General features: G+C 44.0%; 1 protein-coding gene, 1 non-coding gene and 1 pseudogene across 8 annotated transcripts in view; 2 read left to right on the top strand and 1 right to left on the bottom strand.

The window, feature by feature from the left end:
- Positions 1-243: 243 nt before the first annotated feature.
- SLC9A8 (solute carrier family 9 member A8) overlaps positions 244-24049 on the top strand; it is an 84934-nt gene continuing 61128 nt past the window's right edge. For 4 of the 6 annotated variants that reach the window (XR_007729353.1, XM_050807465.1, XM_050807464.1 and 1 more), the window contains exons 1-3: positions 359-474; positions 2540-2721; positions 11450-11530. Coding sequence is in view for 5 of the 6 variants with exons in the window: in XM_050807465.1 (XP_050663422.1) it covers positions 449-474; positions 2540-2721; positions 11450-11530 (289 nt within the window). In the remaining variant the exon portion in view is untranslated. Of the gene's footprint in view, positions 475-2539; positions 2722-11449; positions 11531-24049 lie in introns of all 6 variants that reach the window. The other 2 variants (XM_050807466.1, XM_050807468.1) reach the window with 2 other exon arrangements.
- LOC126964382 (cytokine-like nuclear factor N-PAC) lies at positions 11539-23981 on the top strand (annotated as a pseudogene). Its single transcript, XR_007729354.1, has 2 exons — positions 11539-13376; positions 13685-23981. The product of XR_007729354.1 is annotated as a cytokine-like nuclear factor N-PAC (transcript).
- Positions 16865-16926, bottom strand: LOC126929906 (U7 small nuclear RNA). The gene has a single exon (XR_007717339.1). It is a non-coding gene; the product is annotated as a U7 small nuclear RNA (small nuclear RNA).

The raw sequence follows: 24049 nt of genomic DNA, 5'->3' as shown, positions 1-24049 counted from the left end.
TCGGGTTGCGGAAGTGTCCCCCTGGGGTCTCTCAGCTTAGGCTACAGGCTGGGCATCCCTTTTCAAACTCTTTTAGCACAGCGAAGTCGAGAGCACTGGGCGGAGGGTGCTTGCTTGCCCTCAGGGTGAGTCACAGTGACCTCACAGGAGTTTCCTCAAAACGTCCCCGGCCTGTGATGGGGAAAAGCCGGAATCTCTCGGGCCCAGGTGGTCACGTTGCCCAGGCCGGACAAGCTTCCCGAAAGCCCGGGGAGGGACTAAGAAACAGTCCTCCCACGCGCTTTCTCCCACCCTCGGGCCACTGAGACGGAGGCACAGAGGGCCGCCCCCGCGCGGCCGAGGCCCCGCCTCCCGCTCGCCCGCCCGCGCCTCCAGCGGAAGCCGGAAGCAAAAGCGGGTCCTGCTAGCCCCGCAGCTCCGAACTCTGTGGTCCTGGAAGCTCCGCTGGATGGGGGAGAAGATGGCGGAAGAGGAGTGAGTGGGCTTTTTCCCGGGCGGCAGAGGCGGCAGGGCTGGGCCCCGGCGTGTGACAGCGAGCGCCTCAGTCCGCCCTCAGGCTCCGGAAGGCGGAGCTTCTTTTGCTGGTTGGCCAGGACTGACCAAGCTGGTGCCTACGAGGGGGGCGGGATGGGCGGGCCTGGGCCCAGGTGGGCCTTGCGTTCTCTTGGAGGTCGGTCCCTCGAGCTGGGAATCCGCCGCCCAGCGCAGGCCCCCAGAGCGGCCTTGCAGAAAATGCAAACCCATATTTACTTTCCCAGTTTTCGGTTATCTCATGGTTACTGAGCCTCTTCCGCCTCCTCCAGGAAGTCGTCCGGGTTCTCCACACCCACGTCCTACGTAGCCAGTCGTCTCCTCCTCTGTAACGATCAGTTTTCATGTCTTTCTCCTTCACTAAGTTTCGTTCAGTCATTAACTGTTAGCCATCTACTCAATTCCAGGCCCTGGGCACATGGTAGGAAAGGAGGCCGACCAGGAGCCGCTCTCTGGGAGCTTCCATTCTAGTGGGAAAAGAAGACCATAATTAGTCAAGATGGTTTCAGATCGTGATTAATTAACCCTATTTATGCCTAGTGTTCTGTTATTGGAACGCTAAGCATGTGGGAGTTATTTATATCCTACTGCTCAAGGTCATCGCCAAGGTCTGATTTTTCTCACATGTCTGCAATTCTAAAAATTGCAATCTCTGCCATGAATGGGTTAAGTGTTCCTAAGGAAGCAGAATAGAGTTAGGGTTGGGGAGTCCACTCAGGAAAAAGTGACATTCAGCAGAAACTTGAATGACCAGAAGGAGGGGTAGGAGAAGTAACATTAAGTTCAAAAGGTCTGGTTGAAGAAAAGGTTTAGTGCTTTTGAGTGACAGGCAGCATAGCTGGTGTGTAAAGAGGAGGGGGGGTTAGCTGAACAAGGGGAGTTAGGGAAGGACGATCTGTGTCCTCCAGGTACTTTTGAGCAAGTCCAAAAGTCATCTCCATACCTACAGGGCAGAGTCTGTTGCAGATTGTAGATGCCCTATCACTGTTTGTGGAATGAGTACGTGAAGATGAATAAGGAACCCCTTCATTGATACTGGACTCCTTCACCTGATAACTTTTCAAATATATTTCTTGGCCATATGGGGGTCATTTAATGTAATCAGATACTTACTGAGCAACTGCTCCATCCCAGACACTAAACAGGGCCTCAGCAGCACAAAATGAAAGAGGCAATATAGCCCAGCGATTTCAAGTTTGGGTTTTCAGTTTGATTCTGCCACTAACTGAGATATTGGTGAAGCTTTGCAACCTCCCTGAGCCTTAGTTATGCATGGGTAAAAAAGGGAAAGTAATCATACCCAATCAGACATGTTATACCTATTAAATGAGAGGTAGTGTGTTACCTAGTTCCTGAAATGAAGCAGTGCTCAGAAAATATTAACTTTTATAGTCACAATTACAGTTATTATAACAGTATTGCACTAGTTCACAATCCCAGCACGGTGTGAAAGAGCTGTGGGAACATAAGCAGTGGAGTGGGTAAATTCGGGTGAGGTAAGATGGGGTAATAGGAGGTGACATTTGAGCCTTTTGAAATCTAAGAAAGATTTTGTAAAGTAGGGTAGGGCATGCCCAGATCAACCACTGGGCAAATTCAGGTGGCTTCTTCAACTTGCAGAAATAATGCAAGGAAAAGAATGTAAATTGGAGAAGCAAAGGTGCTAAGTAAACAATGTTGGACCTTGGAAAGTGATGAGACTCCAGTTCGCCTCCCTTTTAATCCCCCAGTATTTGCCAAAGAGCAGGCAGCATTTCATGTCTCTACTAGCTCTAATTCCCTACCATTCCTGTCCTCTGTGGCTGCATTCAAAAGCACCAGAGGCCACTAGTAGTGCTGTGCAGCCAGGGATTTTCTTAGTAAGTTTCTCTCCAAGACCTGCCTGTTAGTTACAAGACTTGTGAATCCCATAAAATTCTTGGACAGCTGCTCTTTCTGGTGTGAGGTGTGTGAATTGATGTTCTGGGACCCTTTTCCATTATGTAATTATGCTTTTTATGTCCTCCAGGAGGTTCCCCAATACAACTCATGAGGGTTTCAATGTCACCCTCCACACTACCCTGGTTGTCACGACGAAGCTGGTGCTCCCGACCCCTGGCAAGCCCATCCTCCCCGTGCAGACAGGGGAGCAGGCCCAGCAAGAGGAACAGTCCAGTGGCATGACCATTTTCTTCAGTCTCCTTGTCCTAGGTGAATATGGACACTGTCATCCCCATCATCTGCCATCCCCAGTGTCTGTGTACATGGCGCTTAGCAAGTTCCGAAGAGCTCTTTTTTTTTTTTTTTTTTTTTTTTTGAGATGGAGTCTCGCTCTATCGCCCAGGCTGGAGTGCAGTGGCCAGATCTCAGCTCACTACAAGCTCTGCCTCCCAGGTTTACGCCATTCTCCTGCCTCAGCCTCCCGAGTAGCTGGGACTACAGGCACCCGCCACCTCGCCCGGCTAGTTTTTTGTATTTTTTTTTTAGTAGAGACGGGGTTTCACCGTGTTTGCCAGGATGGTCTCGATCTCCTGACCTTGTGATCCGCCTGTCTCGGCCTCCCAAAGTGCTGGGATTACAGGCTTGAGCCACCGCGCCCGGCCTCCCGAAGAGCTCTTAATGTAGTATCTTAGCCTTTGAAAGAAGGATTTAAAAAATTTTGGCCTAGAAAGAATCTTGAGGCCCGGCGCGGTGGCTCACACCTGACATCTCAGCACTTTGGGAGACTCAGGTGGATCACTTGAGGTTAGGAAATCAAGACCAGCCTGGCCAATGTGGTGAAACCCTGTATCTACTAAAAATACAAAATTAGTTGGGCGTAGTGGCACATGCATGTAATCGCAGTTACTCAGGGGGCTGAGGCACAAGAATCACTTGAACCTGGGAGGCAGAGGTTGCAGTTAGCCGAGATCACGCCACTGCACTCCAGCCTGAATGACAGAGCGAGACTCTGTCTCAAAAAAAAAAAAAAGAATCTTGAACATCTAGTTTAATGAATTTCAGGTTCTGCTCAAAGGAGTATGCGCGTGTGCAGGGGAGGAAGGAGCAGGGGGTAGGGTGGCAGAAAGTGGGAGGAGTCAGATGGGAGAATATCTGACCCTCTGCTCCTAGCTTCAATCAGAGCAGCATTTTGTGTTCATATTTGTTAGACTTCCATGTGAATTTTATTTAACAGTTTTGCTGCTGATTGAAAGAGCAGAAATCCTTGCCCTAGCACCCTGTTTTCCTTAACCTCTGTCATTCTCATTAACCATGGTCATGACTTTTGCCGTATCTGTGCACCACCTGTATTGTTAATTTAGTTATGTGCTATTTTTGTTTAAATGCATTCACTCTCTGAAAACTTCATTTTGGGCCAGGTGCGGTGTATCATGCTGGTAATACCAACACTTTGGGAGGCCGAGGCGGATGGATCACTTGAGGTCAGGAGTTTGAGACCAGCCTGGCCAACATGGTGAAACTCTGTCTCTACTGAAATTACAAAAATTAGCCGGGCATGGTGGTATGTGCCTGTAATCCCAGCTACTCAGGAGGCTGAGGCAGGAGAATTGCTTGAACCTGGGAGGCGGAGGCTGCAGTGAGCCAAGATTGTGCCACTATACTCCAGCCTGGGAGACAGAGTAAGGCACTGTCTTAAAGCAGGAAAAAAAAAAAAAAAAAAAAACTAATTTTGTTCAACCTTCTCTTTTAGTGTGTGAGGAAATTTCAGCATAGAGAAGTCAAGTGATTGTCATACTGGGCTAGTATAAGACTAGAGACTGATAACCAGGTTACCAGATAGCTGTCGAGAGGTTTCGATAAAAGACAAAAACTTAAATGCCTCCCAGAGTGCCTATAACTCCATCTCAAAAAACAAACAAAAAAGAAATCCAGTTGAAACTACACAACCACTTTTGATTAGCTAAGGAATAAATAGCTTTGAGTTTGACCCAAGTTCAAATTGTTTTTTTGTTTTTTTTGTTTTTATTTTTGAGATGGAGTCTTGCTGTTGCCCAGGCTGGAGTGCCATGGCGAGATCTCAGCTCACTGCAAGCTCCGCCTCCCAGATTCACGCCATTCTCCTGCCTCAGCCTCCCAAGTAGCTGGGACTACAGGTGCCCACCACCACGCCCAGCTAATTTTTTGTATTTTTAGTAGAGATGGGGTTTCACAGTGTTGGCCAGGATGGTCTTGATCTGCTGACCTCATGATCTGCCTGCCTCAGCCTCCCAAAGTGCTGGGATTACAGGCGTGAGCCACCGCACCTGGCCTGTAATCCCAGCACTTTGGGAGGCCAAGGTGCGTGGATCATCTAAGGTCAGGAGTTCGAGACCAGCCTGGCCAACATGGTGAAACCCCATCTCTACTAAAAATACAAAAAATTTTAGCAGGACATGGTGGTGTGCCCCTGTAACCTCACCTTCTTGGGAGGCTGAGGCAGGAGAATCACTTGAACCCTGGGAGGCGGAGGTTGCGGTGAGCCGAGATTGCACCACTGCACTCCAGCCTGAGTGACAAGAGGGAAACCATCCTCCACCCCCCAAAAAAACAAAAACAAATTCTTGTTTGAAAGTGAAACAAACATTTCATTTGCTGCTTTTCTTTAATGATACCAAAGTCATATTCCTAATGAGATTAGATCTTTTCAGAAAGTTGAAAGGTGGAGCTGTTTTTTTTTTTTTTTTATTTCTCTGATGTGTATTAGGACTGTTTTTGAAGGAAAAGTATAACTTCTCTTACATTTATCTCTGGTAAGTGGTCAAAAATTTTAATAATACACTTGAGGCCAGCAGTTTGAGACCAGCCCGGGCAACGTAGTGAGACTCTGTCTCTATAAAAAATAAAAGATTTTAATAATACAGTCTTTTTATTTGAAATCTTAGGACTCATCCTTGTCTGTCATAGTTTCAGAAACTTTTAAACCCATACTGAAAAAGTACACAGACCAGAAGTATACAATGTCTCATATAGATTTAATACACCCTGGTAATTTTTTACCCTGTAAATGTAGTTGAATTCTATTTCTAGGGGATTACTTCAACAATGAAGGACTCTTTTTTGTTTTCTTTTTTCTTTTGCGATAGTAGTCGAAGACAAAGAAAAGCATTTCTTTTCTTGATTAAGAAATCTTTAGTAGCTGAAGTCTTCCTTCAGGATTGAGGAGTATTATTAGTCTATTTACATTGCTGTCAATTTGATATGTTAGACAATATAAAAGGCAGACCTGAAAAAAAAGAAAAACAACTTTTGCAGTCACTTTTTTTTAAGGGAAATTGAAAAGTATAATAGGACTTTTAAGTAACTTCCAGGGTGTGGAGCATTTAAGATTAGCTGTACAAAAGACCGCAAAACAGGTTTCTATAATGTACCTTTTATACCAGGCAAAATCCTGCCCAGTGTTAATAGTATTATCTTTGGGGCCAGAAAGGCTGAACTGTATTTAATAGTCCTGTATATTTCTCTTGGATTGTCCTCTCCAAACGGATTATAAACCTAGACTCTAGAGTCACACCAATGTTAGGTGGGTTTCATTTTCACCTAATCAGATTCTTGATAGTTTATGAGTTACTGTCTCTGCTTATGTGGAGGTCAGCATGTATTAGCAGAGTAGAATGATGCTTTCTTTTTAAGTAAATTTGAAGGCATTGTTTCCCTGTTGCATATTATTATTTATTTCTGGTTAGATATCCAAACACTGAAAATCTTTTTTTTTTTTTTTTTTTCCGAGATGGAATCTCGTTCTATTGCCCAGGCTGGAGTACAGTGGTGAGATCTCACCTCACTGCAACTTCCGCCTCCTGAGTTCAAGTGATTTTCCTTCCTCAGGCTCCCAAGTAGCTGTGGTTACAAGTGCCCACAACCACACCCAGCTGATTTTTGTATTTTTAGTAGAGATGGTGTTTCGCCGTGTTGGCCAGGCTGGTCTTGAACTCCTGACCTCAGATGGTCCACCTGCCTCAGCCTCCCAAAGTGCTAGGATTATAGGTGTGAGCCACCACACCCAGTTCAAACAATGTAAATCTGATAATGTTTTTAAAAATTACTGTTATTCGGTAACTTACTAATTCATGAATAAATGAACTCAAATGAATTAAGGTAAATTAGCCTATAGTTTATTCTAGACCTCAGAACTCCTGACCTGGAATTTATTTGCCACATTTGGTTACTCTTTTAGTTAATTCAAATGAAATGGTAACTTTTGTGTCCTCTAAGCACATCACAGGATTACAGTGTGTTCCTCTTTGTTGAGAAGGGATGACAAAACTCTGTAGTTACTTTTGACTTTTAGAAACTTGAAATCAGTCGACTTGCATTTAACTATTGTTGATCTTTGACTCCACAAGAAAAAATGGAGAATCATTGTTATTTACTTACACTAGATAAATAATTAACATTATTTGACACATACATTTTATGGGCCTCGAAACTTAATGGAGTTATTACAATTGATATGTGTTTTATATATTTTCCATAGTCATTACTCTAGGCATGAAAAATTGGAAGCACACCCTCCATACCACACAGTTTTTGCCCTTTCTTGCTCGGTTTTTTTCCAAGTGTACTTGAAAACATGTGCTTGTTTTTGTGTATACAGATGTATGTTCATAAGCACATACACAAACACAAATAATACATGTTTGGAGTTGCGAATTTGTTTCGACAAATGGGGTCCTATAACTTGCCTTTTCATCTCACAGAATGTCTTGGAGATCATTGTGTTGGTGTTTTTTCTGTCTACCTCATTCTTTTTTTTTTTTTTTTGTAGTAAAATGCACATAACATACATTTACAATTTTGAACACTTTAAAATGTACAGTTCAGCAGCATCTAGTACATTCACAATGTTGTGCAGCCATCACTACTATCTACTTTCAGAACATTTTCTTCACCCCAAAAGAAAACCATTAAAAGCAGTCGTTTCCCATCCCTCCCTCTTCTAGTCCTTGGCAACCACTATTCTGCTTTCTGTCTCTAGGAATTTGCCTATTTACAATACTTCGTATAAATGAAACCATTTATATGTGGTCTTTTGTGTCTAGTTTCTATTACTTAGCATAATGTTCTCAAGATTCATGTTATAGCGTATATTAGAATTGCATTTTTTTATGGCTGAGTAATATTCCACTGTATGGATATACCACATGATGTTTATTCATTCATCAGTGAACATTTGGATTGTTTCTACCTTTGGGCTATTGTGAATACTTCTGCAGTGAGCATTTCTGTACAGGCTTTTGTGTGGATAAATGTTTTTATTTCTTTTGGATATATACCTACAAGTGGAATTGCAGAGTCAAATGGTTACTCTGTGTTTAACTTTCTCAGAAACTAGCAAATGTTTTCCATAGGGGCTGCACCATTTTACAAGGGTTCCAATTTCTCCATGTTCTTGCCAACACTTATTTTCTGGTTTAAAAAAAAATGATAGACTGGGTGTGGTGGCTTATACCTGCAATCTCAGCACTTTGGGAGGCTGAGGTGGGCAGATCACTTGAGGCCAGGAGTTCGAGACCAGCCTGGCAATATGGCGAAACCCTGTCTCTACTAAAAATACAAAAAAATTAGGTGGGCGTGGACGTGGTGGCATACACCTGTAGTCCTAGCTATTTGGGAGGCTGAGGCACTAGAATCATTTGAATCTGGGAGGTGGAGGTTGCAGTGAGCTGAGATCGCACCACTGCACTCCAGCCTGGGTGACAGAGCGAGACTCTGTCTCAGGGGAAGAAAAAACGTATAGCTATCCTAGTGGATATGAAATTGGTTTTTGTTTTTGTTTTTGTTTTTGTTTTTTTTTTGAGATGGAGTCTTGCTTTGTCTCCCAGGCTAGAGTGCAGTGGCATGATCTTGGCTCACTGCAGCCTCTGCCTCCTGGGTTCAAGTGATTCTCCTATCTCAGCCTCCCATGTAACTGGGATTATAGGTGTGCACTACCACACCCTGCTAATTTTTGTGTTTTTAGTAGAGATGGCATTTCACCATGTTGGCCAGGCTGGTCTTGAACTCCTGACCTCAGGTGATCTGCTTGCCTCGGCCTCCCAAAGTGCTGGGATTACAGGTGTGAGCCACTGCACTCACTGTATTTTTTTTAAAAATCTTACATGTCGGCCGGGCGCGGTGGCTCAAGCCTGTAATCCCACTTTGGGAGGCCGAGACGGGCGGATCATGAGGTCAGGAGATCGAGACCATCCTGGCTAACACGGTGAAACCCCGTCTCTACTAAAAAATAAAAAAAAAAAAACTAGCCGGGCGCAGTGGCGGGCGCCTGTAGTCCCAACTACTCGGGAGGCTGAGGCAGGAGAATGGCGTGAACCCGGGAGGCAGAGCTTGCAGTGAGCTGAGATCCGGCCACTGCACTCCAGCCTGGGCGGCAGAGCGAGACTCCGTCTCAAAAATAAAATAAAATAAAATAAATAAAAAAAAATAAAAATAAAAATCTTACATGTCCTTCCAGTGAATCATTGTATTTTGATTTTAGTTTCCCTAGTGACTGTTGATGTTGAGCATCTTTTGTCTATTCATGTCCTATGCCCATTTAAAAGCTGTGGTGGTTGGCTGGGCGTGGTGGCTCACACCTGTAATCCCAGCACTTTGGGAGGCCGAGGCGGGCGGATCACGAGGTCAGAAGATCGAGACCATCCTGGCTAATACGGTGAAACCCCGTCTCTACTAAAAAATACAAAAAATTAACCAGGCATGGTGGCAGGTGCCTGTAGTCCCAGCTACTCTGGAGGCTGAGGCGGGAGAATGGCGTGTACCCGGGAGGCAGAACTTGCAGTGAGCCGAGATCGTGCCACTGCACTCAAGCCTGGGCGACAGAGCAAGACTCCGTCTCAAAAAAAAAAAAAAAAAAAAAAAAAAAGCTGTGGTGTTTGTCTCTTGGCTGTTGAGTTTAAGAGTTCTTTATATATTGTGGATACTACACCCTTATCAGATACATGATTTGCAAATATTTTCTCCCCTTCTATGGATTGTCTTTTCTGACTTTATTCTTTTTAATGGCTGAAAGCTATTACTTGGCATTGATGAACCTTATATTTACCTCTTTCTGTAGTAGACAGTTCCCCCCTTTGCTCTTAAAGCTGCAAAGAGTTGTTTGATCTGTGTATGAGAATAACTTAAATTTTTAAAAATCTAGCTTGGTACAAAGGAAGAGCAGAAACTGGTTCAACTCTCTTGGTCTATTTTCTGTCCACTTATGTGCTTATTTGCCTTTTTTTGTTTTGTCTAGACATTGAGCATGTTCATTAGTCACATGTTATGTTTATGCACTGGAACTTTTTTCTTGCCCTTAGTATTTAATGTAGGATTTCTAACTAGGTTAAATATTTCTATAAAAATAACACCACAGATTGATAGTTTAAAGCGCAAAATGAAAAGAGGACAAAATGTCTACATTTACAACACTCTGGCCACCTGGTGCTTTTTGGTGGGATTAAATAAACCTCATTTGTCAGTGCAGCCTCTGAGTGTGACCAGTTAACAGCCATGTGGATTGTTTAAACAGTTCCTTGAAAAAAATAACAAAATTAATTTTAGTCCTGTTAATAAATACTGGGGTTGATGAGCTGGTATACTATCTAGGTGCCCAATAAAAGAAAGAGACATGCATACTAACATTTGGATTAGGAAGTTACATTCAGGAATAATTTTTGTGAAATACCTTATTTTTTTGGGTGGGGGGCAGAAATATCCCTTTCAAATCATTTTATTTTACATCTTCTTATTTTCTTTCATGACAACACCTCTGTGAAGAAAGTTAGACATTATTGTATTTTGGAGGTTGAGGAGTGAAGGCATCCAGCCAGGAGGGAGGTGGTGGGGTACACTGTGGTTAAGAGCACAGATTTGGAATCTGACTCAATACTGCAGCACCTACCAGTGGTGTGACAGGTGCTGTGATGTCTTGAAGCCTCAGTTTTCTGATCTGTAATCAGAGAAGATAGTGGTAATGACAGCTAGTTCAGAGGGGAGCTGGAGGATTAAATGAGAGAGTAGTTGGGGTGTTCAGCCTAGTTCATGGCTCATGGGAAGCCCTCAGCCAATGAGAATGGCAGGACACAGCTGCACCCAGCTGCGGAGCAGGAGTGTTCCATATTCAGATCTCTGATGTTCTTGTCACCAAACCAAAGTGTTTACTTTTTCCTGTTTGTAAAACCCTCACTTCCCTCCATGTTAAGAGCCAGTCACATGGTGGCAAACTAATTTGTGTCAATGCAATCTGTTGTAGTTACATTTATGTAAAAGTGATTGATTTCATTGACTTCCTCTTCACCACATAGAGTGTTCTAGTTGATAATCACTTCCAAAAAGTTGAAGACCATTTCTCAGAATCAGAAAAATTTGAATAATTTTAAATGATTATATAAGGTTTAATAGCTTATGTAAAAAAATAGATTTCTGGCTGGGCACTGTGGCTCACACTTGTAATCCCAGCACTTTGGGAGGCCAAGGTGGATGGATTGCTTGAGCCCAAGAGTTGGAGACCAGCCTGTGCAACGTGGCGAAACCCCGTCTCTACTAAAAGTACAAAAAAAATTAGCTGTGTGTGGTGGCATGTGCCTGTAGTCCCAGCTACTTGGAAGGCTGAGATGGGAGAATCACCTGGGCCCGGGAAGTTGAGACTGCAGTGAGCCTAGATCATACCACTACACTCCAGCTTGGGTGACACAGTGAGACTCTGTCTCAAAAAAAGTAGATTTCTGTTCCTTTTCCAATAACTACTGGAAAACAAAGTAGTTCAGGCAGACAAAGAAGTATGGAGAAAATATAATAAACATTGTAAATGTACCTCCAGTTTAAGAAATGAGACATGAAAAGCACAGCTGAAGTTCACTGTGTTATTCCACTTGTCCATTTCTGTGAGGACCCCCCAGAGATACCACTGACTGGAACTTGGTGTTTATCATTCAAAATTGGGTGTCTTTTTAAAACAATATCTTTTTTTTTTTTTTGTCTACAGCTATCTGCATCATATTGGTGCATTTACTGATCCGATACAGATTACATTTCTTGCCAGAGAGTGTTGCTGTTGTTTCTTTAGGTAAGTATGTATTGGTGATTCCATAATGAAAGCAGTAACAGTAACTACCATTTTTTGAGTGCCTCTTTAGTGCCAGGAACCACAAGAGATGCATCACATCCCTGATCTCATTTAATCCTCGCTGCAACCTGCCCTAAGGGTGTTATGATCCCATTTTACAGATGAGGACACTGGGGTTCAAGAAGGGTAGTGACCTCCTAAAGGTCATGTAGAAGCCTAAAGGCCATACAGCTCTGTACAGCTCAAAGGCCCTTTCTTAGCCTTTTACTTCTGGTAGAACTACCCTTGGGGAACATTGACCTCTACTGCTAGGCTGGGCTGACATCCAACTCAGTAATGACACTTCATAGAATCACTCAATTTTATAGACAGAAGGGACTCTGACTTTACGGTTTAGGAGGAACCTTCAATGGCTCACTTAATGCCAGAGTCAGATCTAAAGTCTTCAGAGAGCATTCCACTCTATCCCACTTACATTTCTGTTTTGTTTCCTGTGCCAATTAACTGTTGAGATCTAGTTGCAGTGAATGAACCCGTGTAATAACAGGTGTGAATGCACACACAAGTTCATTGAAGTGGTTAGTGAAGGAAGAAGGCAGGGAATTTCAGTAAGTGTAAGATCAAGCCTGAAATGGGGTGGAGACATGTAAGGCACAGTAAATAAAGTCTTAGGTCAGCCAAAGCTTTTTATCAGTTTATTATATTATAGTCACTTTTACTAGTTTCCACTTGCCTACTGATGGTATTTAATTTTTCCTGATCACCGCTGATGTTTAGAAGTTAACTTTGATTGCCTGGTAGATCTTTAGCGGAGTAGTAATTCTTTCACAGGATAGTTCTTGTTAAGATTAGCTTTGGAAATGATTGTTCAGACTCTGTTCGCTAGCCTCCCCATCCTCCCATCACCCCAGCAGTCCTACTACCCTGGTTCAGAGTCTCCTGTATTTTCGCTGGACTTCAGTACGAAGTGCCAGATCCTGGCTTGTGAGGCTTCACATTGTCATCTCATTTATGCCTTATGAGCTCCAGGTGATACCATATTTTAAGGAATGAGCACCACTGGATAGTGTTGACCTTCAGTACAGGTTTGGAAACCAGTTTTACTCAAAAAGTTCGTGTTCTCCGGTGAAACCCCGTCTCTACTAAAAATACAAAAAATTAGCCGGGCGCGGTGGCGGGCGCCTGTAGTCCCAGCTACTCAGGAGGCTGAGGCAGGAGAATGGCGTGAACCCCGGAGGCGGAGCTTGCAGTGAGCCGAGATCGCGCCACTGCACTCCAGCCTGGGCGACAGAGCGAGACTCCGTCTCAAAAAAAAAAAAAAAAGTTCGTGTTCTCTTTTTAGCATGCTTTTTAGCAATATATCTTGGTAGATTCTAACAGCCTTAGCTAATAAGATAGTCCTAGAGCTCCAAGAATAGGAGGCTTGCTCGTTAACATTCCTTTCTGGCCAGGTGCGGTGGCTCACGCCTGTAATCCCAGCCCTTTGGGAGGCCGAGGCGGGCGGATCACGAGGTCAGGAGATCGAGACCACCCTGGCTAACACAGTGAAACCCCGTCTCTACTAAAAATAAAAAAAAATTAGCCGGGCATAGTGGCAGGCGCCTGTAGTCCCAGCTACTCGGGAGGCTGAGGCAGGAGAATGGCGTAAACCCGGGAGGCGGAGCTTGCAGTGAGCTGAGATCGCGCCACTGCACTCCAGCCCGGGCGGCACAGCGAGACTCCGTCTCAAAAAAAAAAAAAAAAAAAAGAACATTCGTTTCTGCTATTAGGCATATTGAAAAGAACCTCTGTGACTAATACCCACCATTCTGGGGCATTCGGTAAAGGCTTTAAGAACTACTCCAAGGTGGCCGGGCGCGGTGGCTCAAGCCTGTAATCCCAGCACTTTGGGAGGCCGAGACGGGCGGATCACGAGGTCAGGAAATCGAGACCATCCTGGCTAACACGGTGAAACCCCGTCTCTACTAAAAAATACAAAAAACTAGCCGGGCGCAGTGGCAGGCGCCTGTAGTCCCAACTACTCGGGAGGCTGAGGCAGGAGAATGGCGTGAACCCGGGAGGCGGAGCTTGCAGTGAGCTGAGATCCGGCCACTGCACTCCAGCCTGGGCGGCAGAGCGAGACTCCGACTCAAAAAAAAAAAGAACTACTCCAAGGAATTTACAGTTGTGTGGTCAGTTTTACAGCTTCTTAAGGAAATTTGCTTTGAAAATTATAGTTGGTGTGTATTTAGATATTATACACATGAAAATTAAAATGATAATTCTTACAATTTGGTTTAGAATTTCAAGCTCCTCATGTTTCTTGAATGTTTGGGTAACTGCAGCTTGCTGAACACCAGTGCTTCTATTAGGACTTAGAGCAGACATTGTTGGTTGCTTACCAAAGAGTCATTTCCCCCTTCTTCCTTGAAAATAGAACCCCAATTTTGATCAGGTATCTTGCCAGAGTGTGCTTGAGGAAGGTAGGCCTCTCCAAGTCAGGATTGGTCTTTGCCATCATGTTAATTTCACTCTTCTTTGCCAATGATTGGTTGAGAGGGGTGGAGGTGGCAAGGCAGTGTAAAACCCGTTTCTGGCAAGTGACACCAAGGTGAAGTGTGATGAGGTAGTGGGTACTGGATGGAAAATGTTTTCCTCTCCGATAGTAATGAGAAATTTCCCCTTCATTTCTTTGATGCTGCTGAATGAGGGTGTGATGCCTAGTGGACTGGTAGCCATCTTGCAACTACTGTGGCTCAAACACAAAAGCCAGAGTGCTAAGGATTGCCAGGGGGACAGATGGGAATCCCAGATTATTGATAGCATTGTTGCTTTGTTGAATTGATAGCCCTGAAACTTCCTATCTTAGTGCTACCTTTTATATGAGATAATAAACATCTATTAGCTGTTGTTGACTTAGAATAAAGAAAAAAATCAAAACAAGCATATTGTTTAAGCCATTTTTAGTCTAAATTCTTTTACTTGCAACTAAAAGCATCTTAACTAACATAGAACTCTTTGCATTCAAGGGACAAAACCCAATTCAGAAGAAATTGGCCAGGCACAGTGGCTCACACCTATAATCCCAGCATTTTGGGAGGCCGAGGTGGACGGATCGCCTGAGGCCAGGAGTTTGAGACCAGCCTGGCCAACATGGTGAACCCCCCATCTCCACTAAAAATAGAAAAATTAGCTGGGCATGGTGGCAGGTGCTTGTAATCCCAGCTATCCTGGAGGCTGAAGCAGTAGAACCACTTGAGTCCGGGAGGTGGAAGTTGCACTGAGCCCCGGTCACGCCAGGACACTCCAGCCTGGGTGACAGAGCAAGACTCCGTCTCAAAACAAACAAACAAACAAACAAAAAAATTGGTAAGGGTAGGGGCGCACACCTCTAGACTCAGATAACTGGCAAAACTACGGGTAGTATTAGCTTGAGACAGCTGAATCAGGTCTCCTGGACTCAGTTCTTCTCCATGCCTCAGCAGTGAATCCCTTTTCCCCGGCTTCACTGTCAGGCAGGCTCTCTCGCTGTGGTACTCTGATCCGCTCTCAGACAGGCTCTTGGTGTGGTAAGCCCTTAAAGCAGTAACTGCAGTGTAAGAGAGGACCTCCTCTTCTTTCTGGCACCAAAAGTTGCAGGATGAACTCTGACCACCTGGTGACCTCAGAATTGGGAGTGGGGTGGAATGGTGTTGGGAGTCAGCCAGAGCTCTCCATCTACAAGGTTCATTTCTTCACTGATGTTGCAGAAATAATTGTAGCCTGCATAACCAGGTCTTGGGAGAAGTGATGGAAGGGCAGTGTTGCCTTCAATACTTCCTTGCTAGCTGAGGTCACTGGAAACCCAACAGCACTTCCAGGGAGAGCGCTGAGGTCCAGAAAGTACTTTTTAAAAATTATATTAGAGGACATTTGGTTAGAATTTGCAAATGCTGACTTAGCTATCAAAGTAATTCTGTATTTCATAAAGCTAAAGAAATTGAAGGAAAACTTTTTTCCTCAGCTGGAGCAAAGTCTAACAAAATACTGAGATATCTACCATTTCAAGAATTTCCAACTTTTGTGCCAAAAAAGAATCTAGATGAAGTTGCCAGAGAAAGTAGGGTTTTCATTTTTTGGGGGATACATTTTCCCCTCCTGCCAGAAGTTGCTTTGTAGCTTGCAGTCATTTCGAGACATTATTGGTCTTTTGCTTTATAGTTAGGTGTTCAGCATTCCTAAGAAATTGTCAGGATACAAAAGGACCATCTGCACTCCAAAAGCACATGTCCCCCACTTCTACTTTACTGTATTTTTAAAGGAGCGTCTGTCTGGCCACTTTTCATTCACTATAAAAATATAGTATCAACCTGAAGTTCTAAAGAGTTCCTTGGCCCTTGTTCAAAGCTTTCAGGATACTTTCTATACTTTATGGAATTCTGTAGTTTGGGCCTTTTAAAAACTAATTTCTTTTGCACAGTTAAACAACGACTATACATAGAAAAAAGAAAAATCCTGTTTATTGACAATTGTTTTTATCTTGTTTCATTCTCTTCCAGTCCATGAGTAGACATGTCCATATGTATTAGATGACTTTATATAGTTTAATTTGAGTTTATATCATTTTTTTGTGTTCTTTCCATGTATTAGTTGAGTTCACCTATTTATTTATTTATCTTTTTTTTCAGACAGAGTCTTGTTCTGTCACCCAGGCTGGAGTGCAATGGCGCGATCTCAGCACACTGCAATCTCCGCCCCCAGATTCAAGCGATTCTCCTGCCTCAGCCTCCCAAGTATCTGGGATTACAGGCACATGCCACCATGCGCGGCTAATTTTTGTATTTTTAGTGGAGACAGGGTTTCACTATGTTGGCCAGGCTAGTCTCGAACTCCTAACCTCAAGTGATCTGCCTGCCTCAGCTTCCCAAAGTGCTGGGATTACAGGCATGAGCCACTGTGCCCGGCCCATATTTATTTTTTTACTGGCTGTATAATGCTGATTCATGTATATATTTTAGGCTAAACTTTGTAAGGAATGAAAATGAGGCTGGGTTCAGTGGCTCACGACTGTAATCCCAGCACTTTGGGAGGCCGAGGTGGGCAGATCACCTGAGGTCAAGAGTTCAAGAACAGCCTGGCCAACATGGCGAAACCCCATCTCTACTAAAAATAACAAAAATTAGCCAGGCGTGGTGGTGCGTGCCTATAATCCCCGCTACTCGGGAGGCTGAGGCAGGAGAATCACTTGAACCTGGGAGGCAGAGGTTGCAGTGAGCTGAGATCATGCCATTGCACTCCAGCCTGCGTAACAAAAGTGAAACTCCGTCTCAAAAAAAACCACAAAAAAAGCAATTTTTTTTTTTTTGGTGGGGGTACGGGGGCTTTCCAACAAAAACCGGAAAGCCTGCTAGACAAATTCTGAAAGAGCTGTAACTGGCCAAAAGTACTATCCTTAAAAAACAAAAAAAAAGGGCCGGGCGCGGTGGCTCAAGCCTGTAATCCCAGCACGTTGGGAGGCCGAGGCGGGCAGATCACAAGGTCAGGAGATCGAGACCACAGTGAAACCCCGTCTCTACTAAAAATACAAAAAAAAAATTAGCCGGGCACAGTGGCGGGCGCCTGTAGTCCTAGCTACTCAGGAGGCTGAGGCAGGAGAATGGCGTGAACCCAGGAGGCGGAGCTTGCAGTGAGCCGAGATCGCGCCACTGCACTCCAGCCTGGGCAACAGCGTGAGACTCCGTCTCAAAAAAAAAAAAAAAAAACTTAAAATCTTTTAGTAAAAAACAAGAAGGAATAGAATAGAATTAAATAGCACAAACATGGTTTAAAAAGTTGTGACAGAGGAGCACTTTTGTATATTCTATTTACCCATTGATTCAATCAAATCTAGTTTGTAAGTTAGATCACAGTTTTTCTAATGATCAGCAGTATTAAGGTTAAACTTTGGCAACTGAAAGTCAAACTTCCAGCCCTCCACTTATAACCCTAATCTGGCCTTTTCTCGCTCTAAAATAAAGTGAAGGCTGAGGTAGGAAAATCACTTGAATCCAGTAGACAGAGGTTGCAGTGAGCCAAGATTGTGCCATTGCACTCCAGCATGGGTGACAGAGTGAGACTGTCTGAAATAAATAATAATAATGTATTAATATATTAATATATTTTACACATTAGCACAGTGCGTGGCACACATTATGGACGTGTGTGTGTGCGTGTATGCATTTCTTTCTTTTTTTTTTTTTTTTTTGAGATGGAGTCTTGCTGTGTCGCCCAGCCTGTAGTGCAGTGGTGGGATCTCTGCTCACTGCAAGCTCCGCCTCCCGGGTTCACGTCATTCTCCTGCCTCAGCCTCCAGAGTAGTTGGGACTACAGGTGCCCGCCATGGCGCCCAGCTAATTTTTTGTATTTTTAGTAGAGACGGGGTTTCACTGTGGTCTCAATCTCCTGACCTTGTGATCCACCTGCCTTGGCCTCCCAAAGTGCTGGGATTACAAGCATGAGCCACCACAACCGGCCGCATTTATTTCTTTTTAACACGGTGCAAATACATAGGTGTGTATGCGTGTATATATATATATATATTTTTTTTTTTTTTTTTGAGAGAGAGAACTTGTGTTGGGATTCTACATTTTGTAACCTGATTATTAATACATTTGAGGATGTTTTTGGTGGCCCATGCATCGGGGATGGTTGGGTAGTAAGATGGGGGCTGTGAGTTCGCTGTTCAGCAACTTGATGTGGGGGAAACTCGGCTGGTATCCTCCTTCACCAGGAAAGATCGTTAAGTCACCGAAGGACTTGAAGAAACCTCATGGGACCAGGTGCGGTGGCTCACGCCTGTAATCCCAGCACTTTGGGAGGCTGAGGTCGGTGGATCATGAGATCAGTAAATTGAGACCATCCTGGCTAACATGGTGAAACCCCATCTCTACTAAAAATACAAAAAATGAGCCGGGTGTGGTGGCGGGCACCTGTAGTCCCAGCTACTCGGGAGGCTGAGGCAGGAGAATGGCATGAACCCAGAAGGTAGAGCTTGCAGTGAGCCGAGATCGCGCCACTGCACTCCAGCCTGGGAGACAGAGTGAGACTCTGTCTCAAAAAAAAAAAAAAAAAAAAGGGAACTTCATGGAAAGAAATGCTTCTTTGTGAAATTTTTTTGGAACATAAGATCATGCCTGGATTAAAGTGAAACAGCTGAAGCCATATCATGCTCATAAAGAGGGAATGATAAAGATTAACAAGGGTAAACGATTCCAGCAAGCGGTGGATGCCGCCAAGGAGTTTCTCAGGAGAGCCCAAAGGGAAAGATCAGACGTCATCCCACAATTCTGCTGATGACAAGAATCGGCTTAATTTCAGTGAGGAGAGAAGTAGGCCCAACTCAGGTGATAAGAAGTGCAAACTTAGCCTGTCTGAAGGGAAAGTGAAAAAGATCATGGGAGAAGGGAAAAAGAGGGTGTCTTCGGGCTCTTCAGAGAGAGGCTCCAAATCCCCTCTGAAAAGAACCCAAGAGCAAAGTCCCCAGAAGCGGGGTTAGCCCCCAAAGGATTAGAAGAATGTCACCATCCCGAAGTCCAGTACCCTGAGGTGGATGATGGCCAGACCAATGGCCGCATTTAAATGGACCAGAAGTGAGCCTGTTAAAGATGCAGATCCTCATTTCCATCATTTCCTGCTAAGCCAAACAAAAGCCATCTCTGTCTGTTACCAGGCAATCACAAAGAAGTTGAAAATATGTAAAGAGGAAACTGGTTCCACCTCCATCCAGGCAGCTGACAGCAGGGCTGTGAATGGCAGCATCACAACAAAAAGATAGGATTTGGGGGCCTTGGTCTCATGGGAAGTGGCATCGTCTCCAGCTTGCTAAAAATGGGTCACACGGTGACTGTCTGGAACTGCACTGCCAAGAAATGTGATTTGTTCGTCTAGGAGGGGGCCTACTTGGGAAGAACGCCTGCTGAAGTCCTCTCAACCTGTGACACCACTTTCGCCCATGTGTTGGATCCCAAGGCAGCCAAGGACCTGGTGCTGGGCCCCAGTGGTATGCTGCAAGGGATCCACCCTGGAAAGTGCTACGTGGACATGTCAACATTGGACGCTGACATAGTCACTGAGCTGGCCCAGGTGATTGTGTCCAGGTCAGGGAGCGGGGGCGCTTTCCAGAAGCCTCCATCTCAGGGAATCAGCAGCTTTCTAATCAGGGGATGTTGGTGATCTTAGCAGCTGGAGACAGGGGCCTATATGAGGACTGCAGCAGCTGCATCCAGACAATGGGGAAGACCTCCTTTTTCCTAGGTGAAGTTGGCAACGCAGCCAAGATGATGCTGATCATGAACATGGTCCAAGGGAGCTTCATGGCCATGATCACTGAGGTGCTGACCCTGGCCCAGGTGACAGATCAGTCCCAGCAGACACTCTTGGACATCCTCAATCAGGGACAGTTGGCCAGCATCTTGCTAGACCAGAAGTGCCAAAATATCCTGCAAGGAAACTTTAAGCCTGATTTCTACCTGAAATACATGCAGAAGGATCTCTGCTTAGCCATTGTACTGGGCAACGCGGTTAACCATCCGACTCCCGTGGCAGCTGCAGCCAACAAGGTGTACAAAAGAGCCAAGGCACTAGACCAGTCCGACAATATGTCCACCGTGTCCCAAGCCTACTTACACTAAACTGTCGGACCCCCCGCCCCAGCCCTCTAGTCTCTTTCTTTCTGTCTGTCTGTCCCTTCTTTGGCTCAGACCCAGCCTGACCAACAACACGCATTTCTTAGGCTCAGCTCTTGATACGGAAATGAGTGTCTTCACTCCGGCAGCATCATGGTCTTCCGTGCTTTCTGGACCCAGGGTCTGTCGCGGGGGAAGAGAACTGGGCCTGACCTACCTGAACTGACTGACCCTCTGAGGTGGGTCTGGGACATCCTCGAGGCCCTAGCATTTCTCCTTGGATAGGGGACCAGAGGGTGCTTGGGATGTTGCATAAGAACAGGAAGTCACCCAAGGGATGTCAATTTCTTATCCCTCTGCCTGGGTTGGATTTTCCAAAATCATAACTTGCAGAAGGCCAGCACTTATGGTGGAATATATAATCATAAGACAGCCACACTGGGGCAGGTTCCCTCCCCTCTCCCCACTCATGGCTTTGACCCTTTAACAGTTTAGAACCTGGGTTAGAGAATTGCAGAAGATGAGGTGGGAGGGCAGGGAAGATGCCTGTCAGGTTTTTAGCACAGGTCATTTCACTGAGATTTTGAAACATTTCTGTTTGAACACAAAGCCTGTTCTAGTCCTGGCGGGACACATTCTGAGGGTGGGGGTGGAGAAAGATGTGGTAATGTAACCGGTTAGTCAGTGTTGTCTTAATATTGTTGACAATTCTGTAAAGTTCCTTTTTATAAATATTTGTTAAGCTGTTTCACCTTTGTTTTGAAATCCTTCCCCTTTTATTGGAGACATAGTCTTACTGCGTCCCCCAGGCTGGAGTACAATGGCGTGGTCTCAGCTCACTGCAACCTTCCCCTCCGGGTCTAAGTGATTCTCCCACCTCAGCCTCCCAAGTAGCTGGGACTACAGGCACATGCCACCACATTCGGCTAATTTTTGTGTTTTTAGCAGAAACGGGGTTTCACTTACGTTGGCCAGGCTGGTCTCAAACTCCTGACCTCGTAATCCTCCCGCCTCAGCCTCCCAAAGTGCTGGGATTACAGGTGTGAGCCACCGTGCCCAGCCAACCCTTCCCTTTTAAGCAGAAAATGTGACACTTGTGAAAAAGCTTGTAAGAAAGCACCTCCCTTTTTTTTTTCCTTTAAACCTTTAAATGACAAATAATAGGGTTGTGAATTTTTATTTTTGCTTTGTTTTTAATGGACACTTGTCTTTCAGAACAGGATTGTGTGATAATGTGTAAATGGTGAAAACAAAACATGATTTTGCACAATTAACAAAACTACTGCAAGAAAAATAAAACATTTCTTGGTAACAAAAAAAATTAATACATTTGAAACATTTTTCATGTAACCTTACTGACCAGGAATATTTATGTTTTACAGTCATAATGGTAGCCCTGCAGTGCACTCTGGGAGTGAGCAAGCGAGCATTGGCAGTTCATTGTAGTAGTGTAGGCAGCCTGTGTCTTTAGCATGATGAGGTGGTAGGATGCACCCGAGCCAGCGGGCCAGCATCCTTGGTGGCTCTAAGCTCTCAGAAAAGCTATTTAAACTCTCTGAGCTTTCCTACAATGTTTTTTTGAGGATTAGAAGTAATTGAAAGTGACAAATCCTGAAAGAAGAAGCTCAACAAATAATCATTAATTGCTCCTGATCCTCTGAATGAATTGAGGGGTGTCCTTAATTAGGTGTATGCACAAAGATCAACTGGGAGCAAAGGAAAATGTTAGAACTTGTGTTTCTGTTTATTTTTAACCTCACTCGTTTACAATTTCTGTTTTTTTGTGAATATTTTAAAATATTGGCTGGGTGCAGTGGCTTATGCCTATAATCCCAGCACTTTGGGAGGCTGAGGCAGGCGGATCACCTGAGGTTGGGAGTTCAAGACCAGCTTGGCCAATGTGGTGATGTCTCTACTAAAAATACAAAAATTAGCCGGGCGTGGTGGCGCACGCTTGTAGTATTAGCTTTTCTCTCTCTCTCTCTCTCTCTCTATATATATATATGTATACACACACACACAAAATATATATATACATGCTATATATATACACTGTATATATACTGTATGTATAATATCTGGTGATGAGTTGTGTGATATACATTCATTTTCTCTGTTGAGTAGATTGACCTAACTTTGAACCTAACTTTGAACCTCAATCTTAAGAGGTAAAGTAGTAGTTTGCCAATTTAATGCTGCACAAAGGATTATTTAAGTAATAACAACAATAATAATATCACATCGTATTTGACAAAACTTCCTAGCACATCATAAATAATAATAAGACACAGGCTTGGGCAATAGAATAATTACTGATTTTCAAATGTAACTGCTTCATGTGTGGTTATAAACGAGGTAATCATGGCATTAAGGTTTGGTATACGTTTAGAAAGGAAAAAGAAAGCTGAGGTTTTAGTAAAGCAGAAAAACACTAAGCTTTAAAAATGAAGCCTGAAACCATGGAAAGAGGTTTAACTTCCCTAGTAATCAGGATAATTGCTGAATGCAAATTGAATGCAAATACAAATTGAAACATTAAAGTACAATGTATTGCCCACCATGTTGGCAGAAATGTTAACATCTGATGATTATCCAGCGCGACTGGAGATGTGGGACGCTTTCTTGTGGAAGTGTAAGTCAGTACAACCACTTTGGAGGATAATTTGGCAACATTTTCAGAGTTAAAAATGCTCATGCTTTGTAAACCTGCCATTTGTAGTCTCTGGATCTGCCCTAGGGAGATAGTCTTGGGTTTTTTTTTTTTTTTTTTTTTTTGTGAATGTCTTCCACAGGGAGATACTCTTAACACAAAGTGGCATGTACAAGCGTGTTCAATGCAGCACCACTATTAATAGCAAACAGTTGGAGGCACCCATCAGTGGGGGAATGGTTAAAAAGGTTGTTATTTTTTTTTTAAGTGCAATGTAATTCACATATGATAAATTTCACCATCTTAAAGTGCACAATTCAGAGTTTTTTAGTATATTCACAGAGTTGTACTACTATCACCTCTAAATAATTCCAGAACATTTTCATTACCCCAAAAAGAAACTAATACCCATTAGCAGTCACTCCCCATTTCTCCCTTCTCCCTTCTCCCATCCCCTGGAAACCACCAATCTACTTTCTGTCTCTGAATTTGCGTGTCCTGGACATTTAATATAAAGAAATGGAATCATACAATCTGTGGTACTTTTTATTTGGCAACAGCTTTATTGAGATGTGCTTCACATATCACACAATTCACCTTTTTCTTTTTGCGGGGGATGGAGTCTTGCTCTATGGCCCAGGCTGGAGTGCAGTGCTACAATCTCAGCTCACTACAACCTCCGCCTCCTGGGTTCAAGCGATTCTCCTGCCTCAGCCTCCTGAGTAGCTAGGATTACAGGTACCTGCCACCACGCCCAGCATGTATCATGGGTGGGCATCCTTCACGTTGGCAAAATAAACTTCCAAACTTGACTGAGACTTGTCTCAGATACTCTGGTTTACATAACCATCCTAGTGGGTATGGAGTGGTATCTCATTATAGTTTTTATTTGCATTTCCCTAATGATTTATGATGTTGAACATCTTTTCATGTGTTTCTCAGCCATTTGTACATCTTCTTTTCCGAAATATCTATTCGATTTATTTATGTGTATTTTTATTTTTATTTTATTTTGTTTGATATTTTGAGATGGAGTCTCACTCTGTCCACCAGGCTGGAGTGCAGTGGCATGATCCTAGCTCACTGCAATCTCTGCCTCTTGGGTTCAAGCGATTCTCCTGCCTCAGCCTCCTGAGTAGCTGGGATTAGAGGTGCCCGCCACCACGCCCAGCTAATTTTTGTATTTTTTTAGTAAAGACGGTATTTCACCGTGTTGGCCAGGCTGGTCTCGAACTCCTTAACTCAGGT

The sequence above is a fragment of the Macaca thibetana genome, chromosome 10, assembly GCF_024542745.1.
Source record: "Macaca thibetana thibetana isolate TM-01 chromosome 10, ASM2454274v1, whole genome shotgun sequence".
In the NCBI taxonomy this organism is placed as follows: Eukaryota; Metazoa; Chordata; class Mammalia; order Primates; family Cercopithecidae; genus Macaca; species Macaca thibetana.
This window is presented reverse-complemented; position numbering and strand designations above follow the sequence as displayed.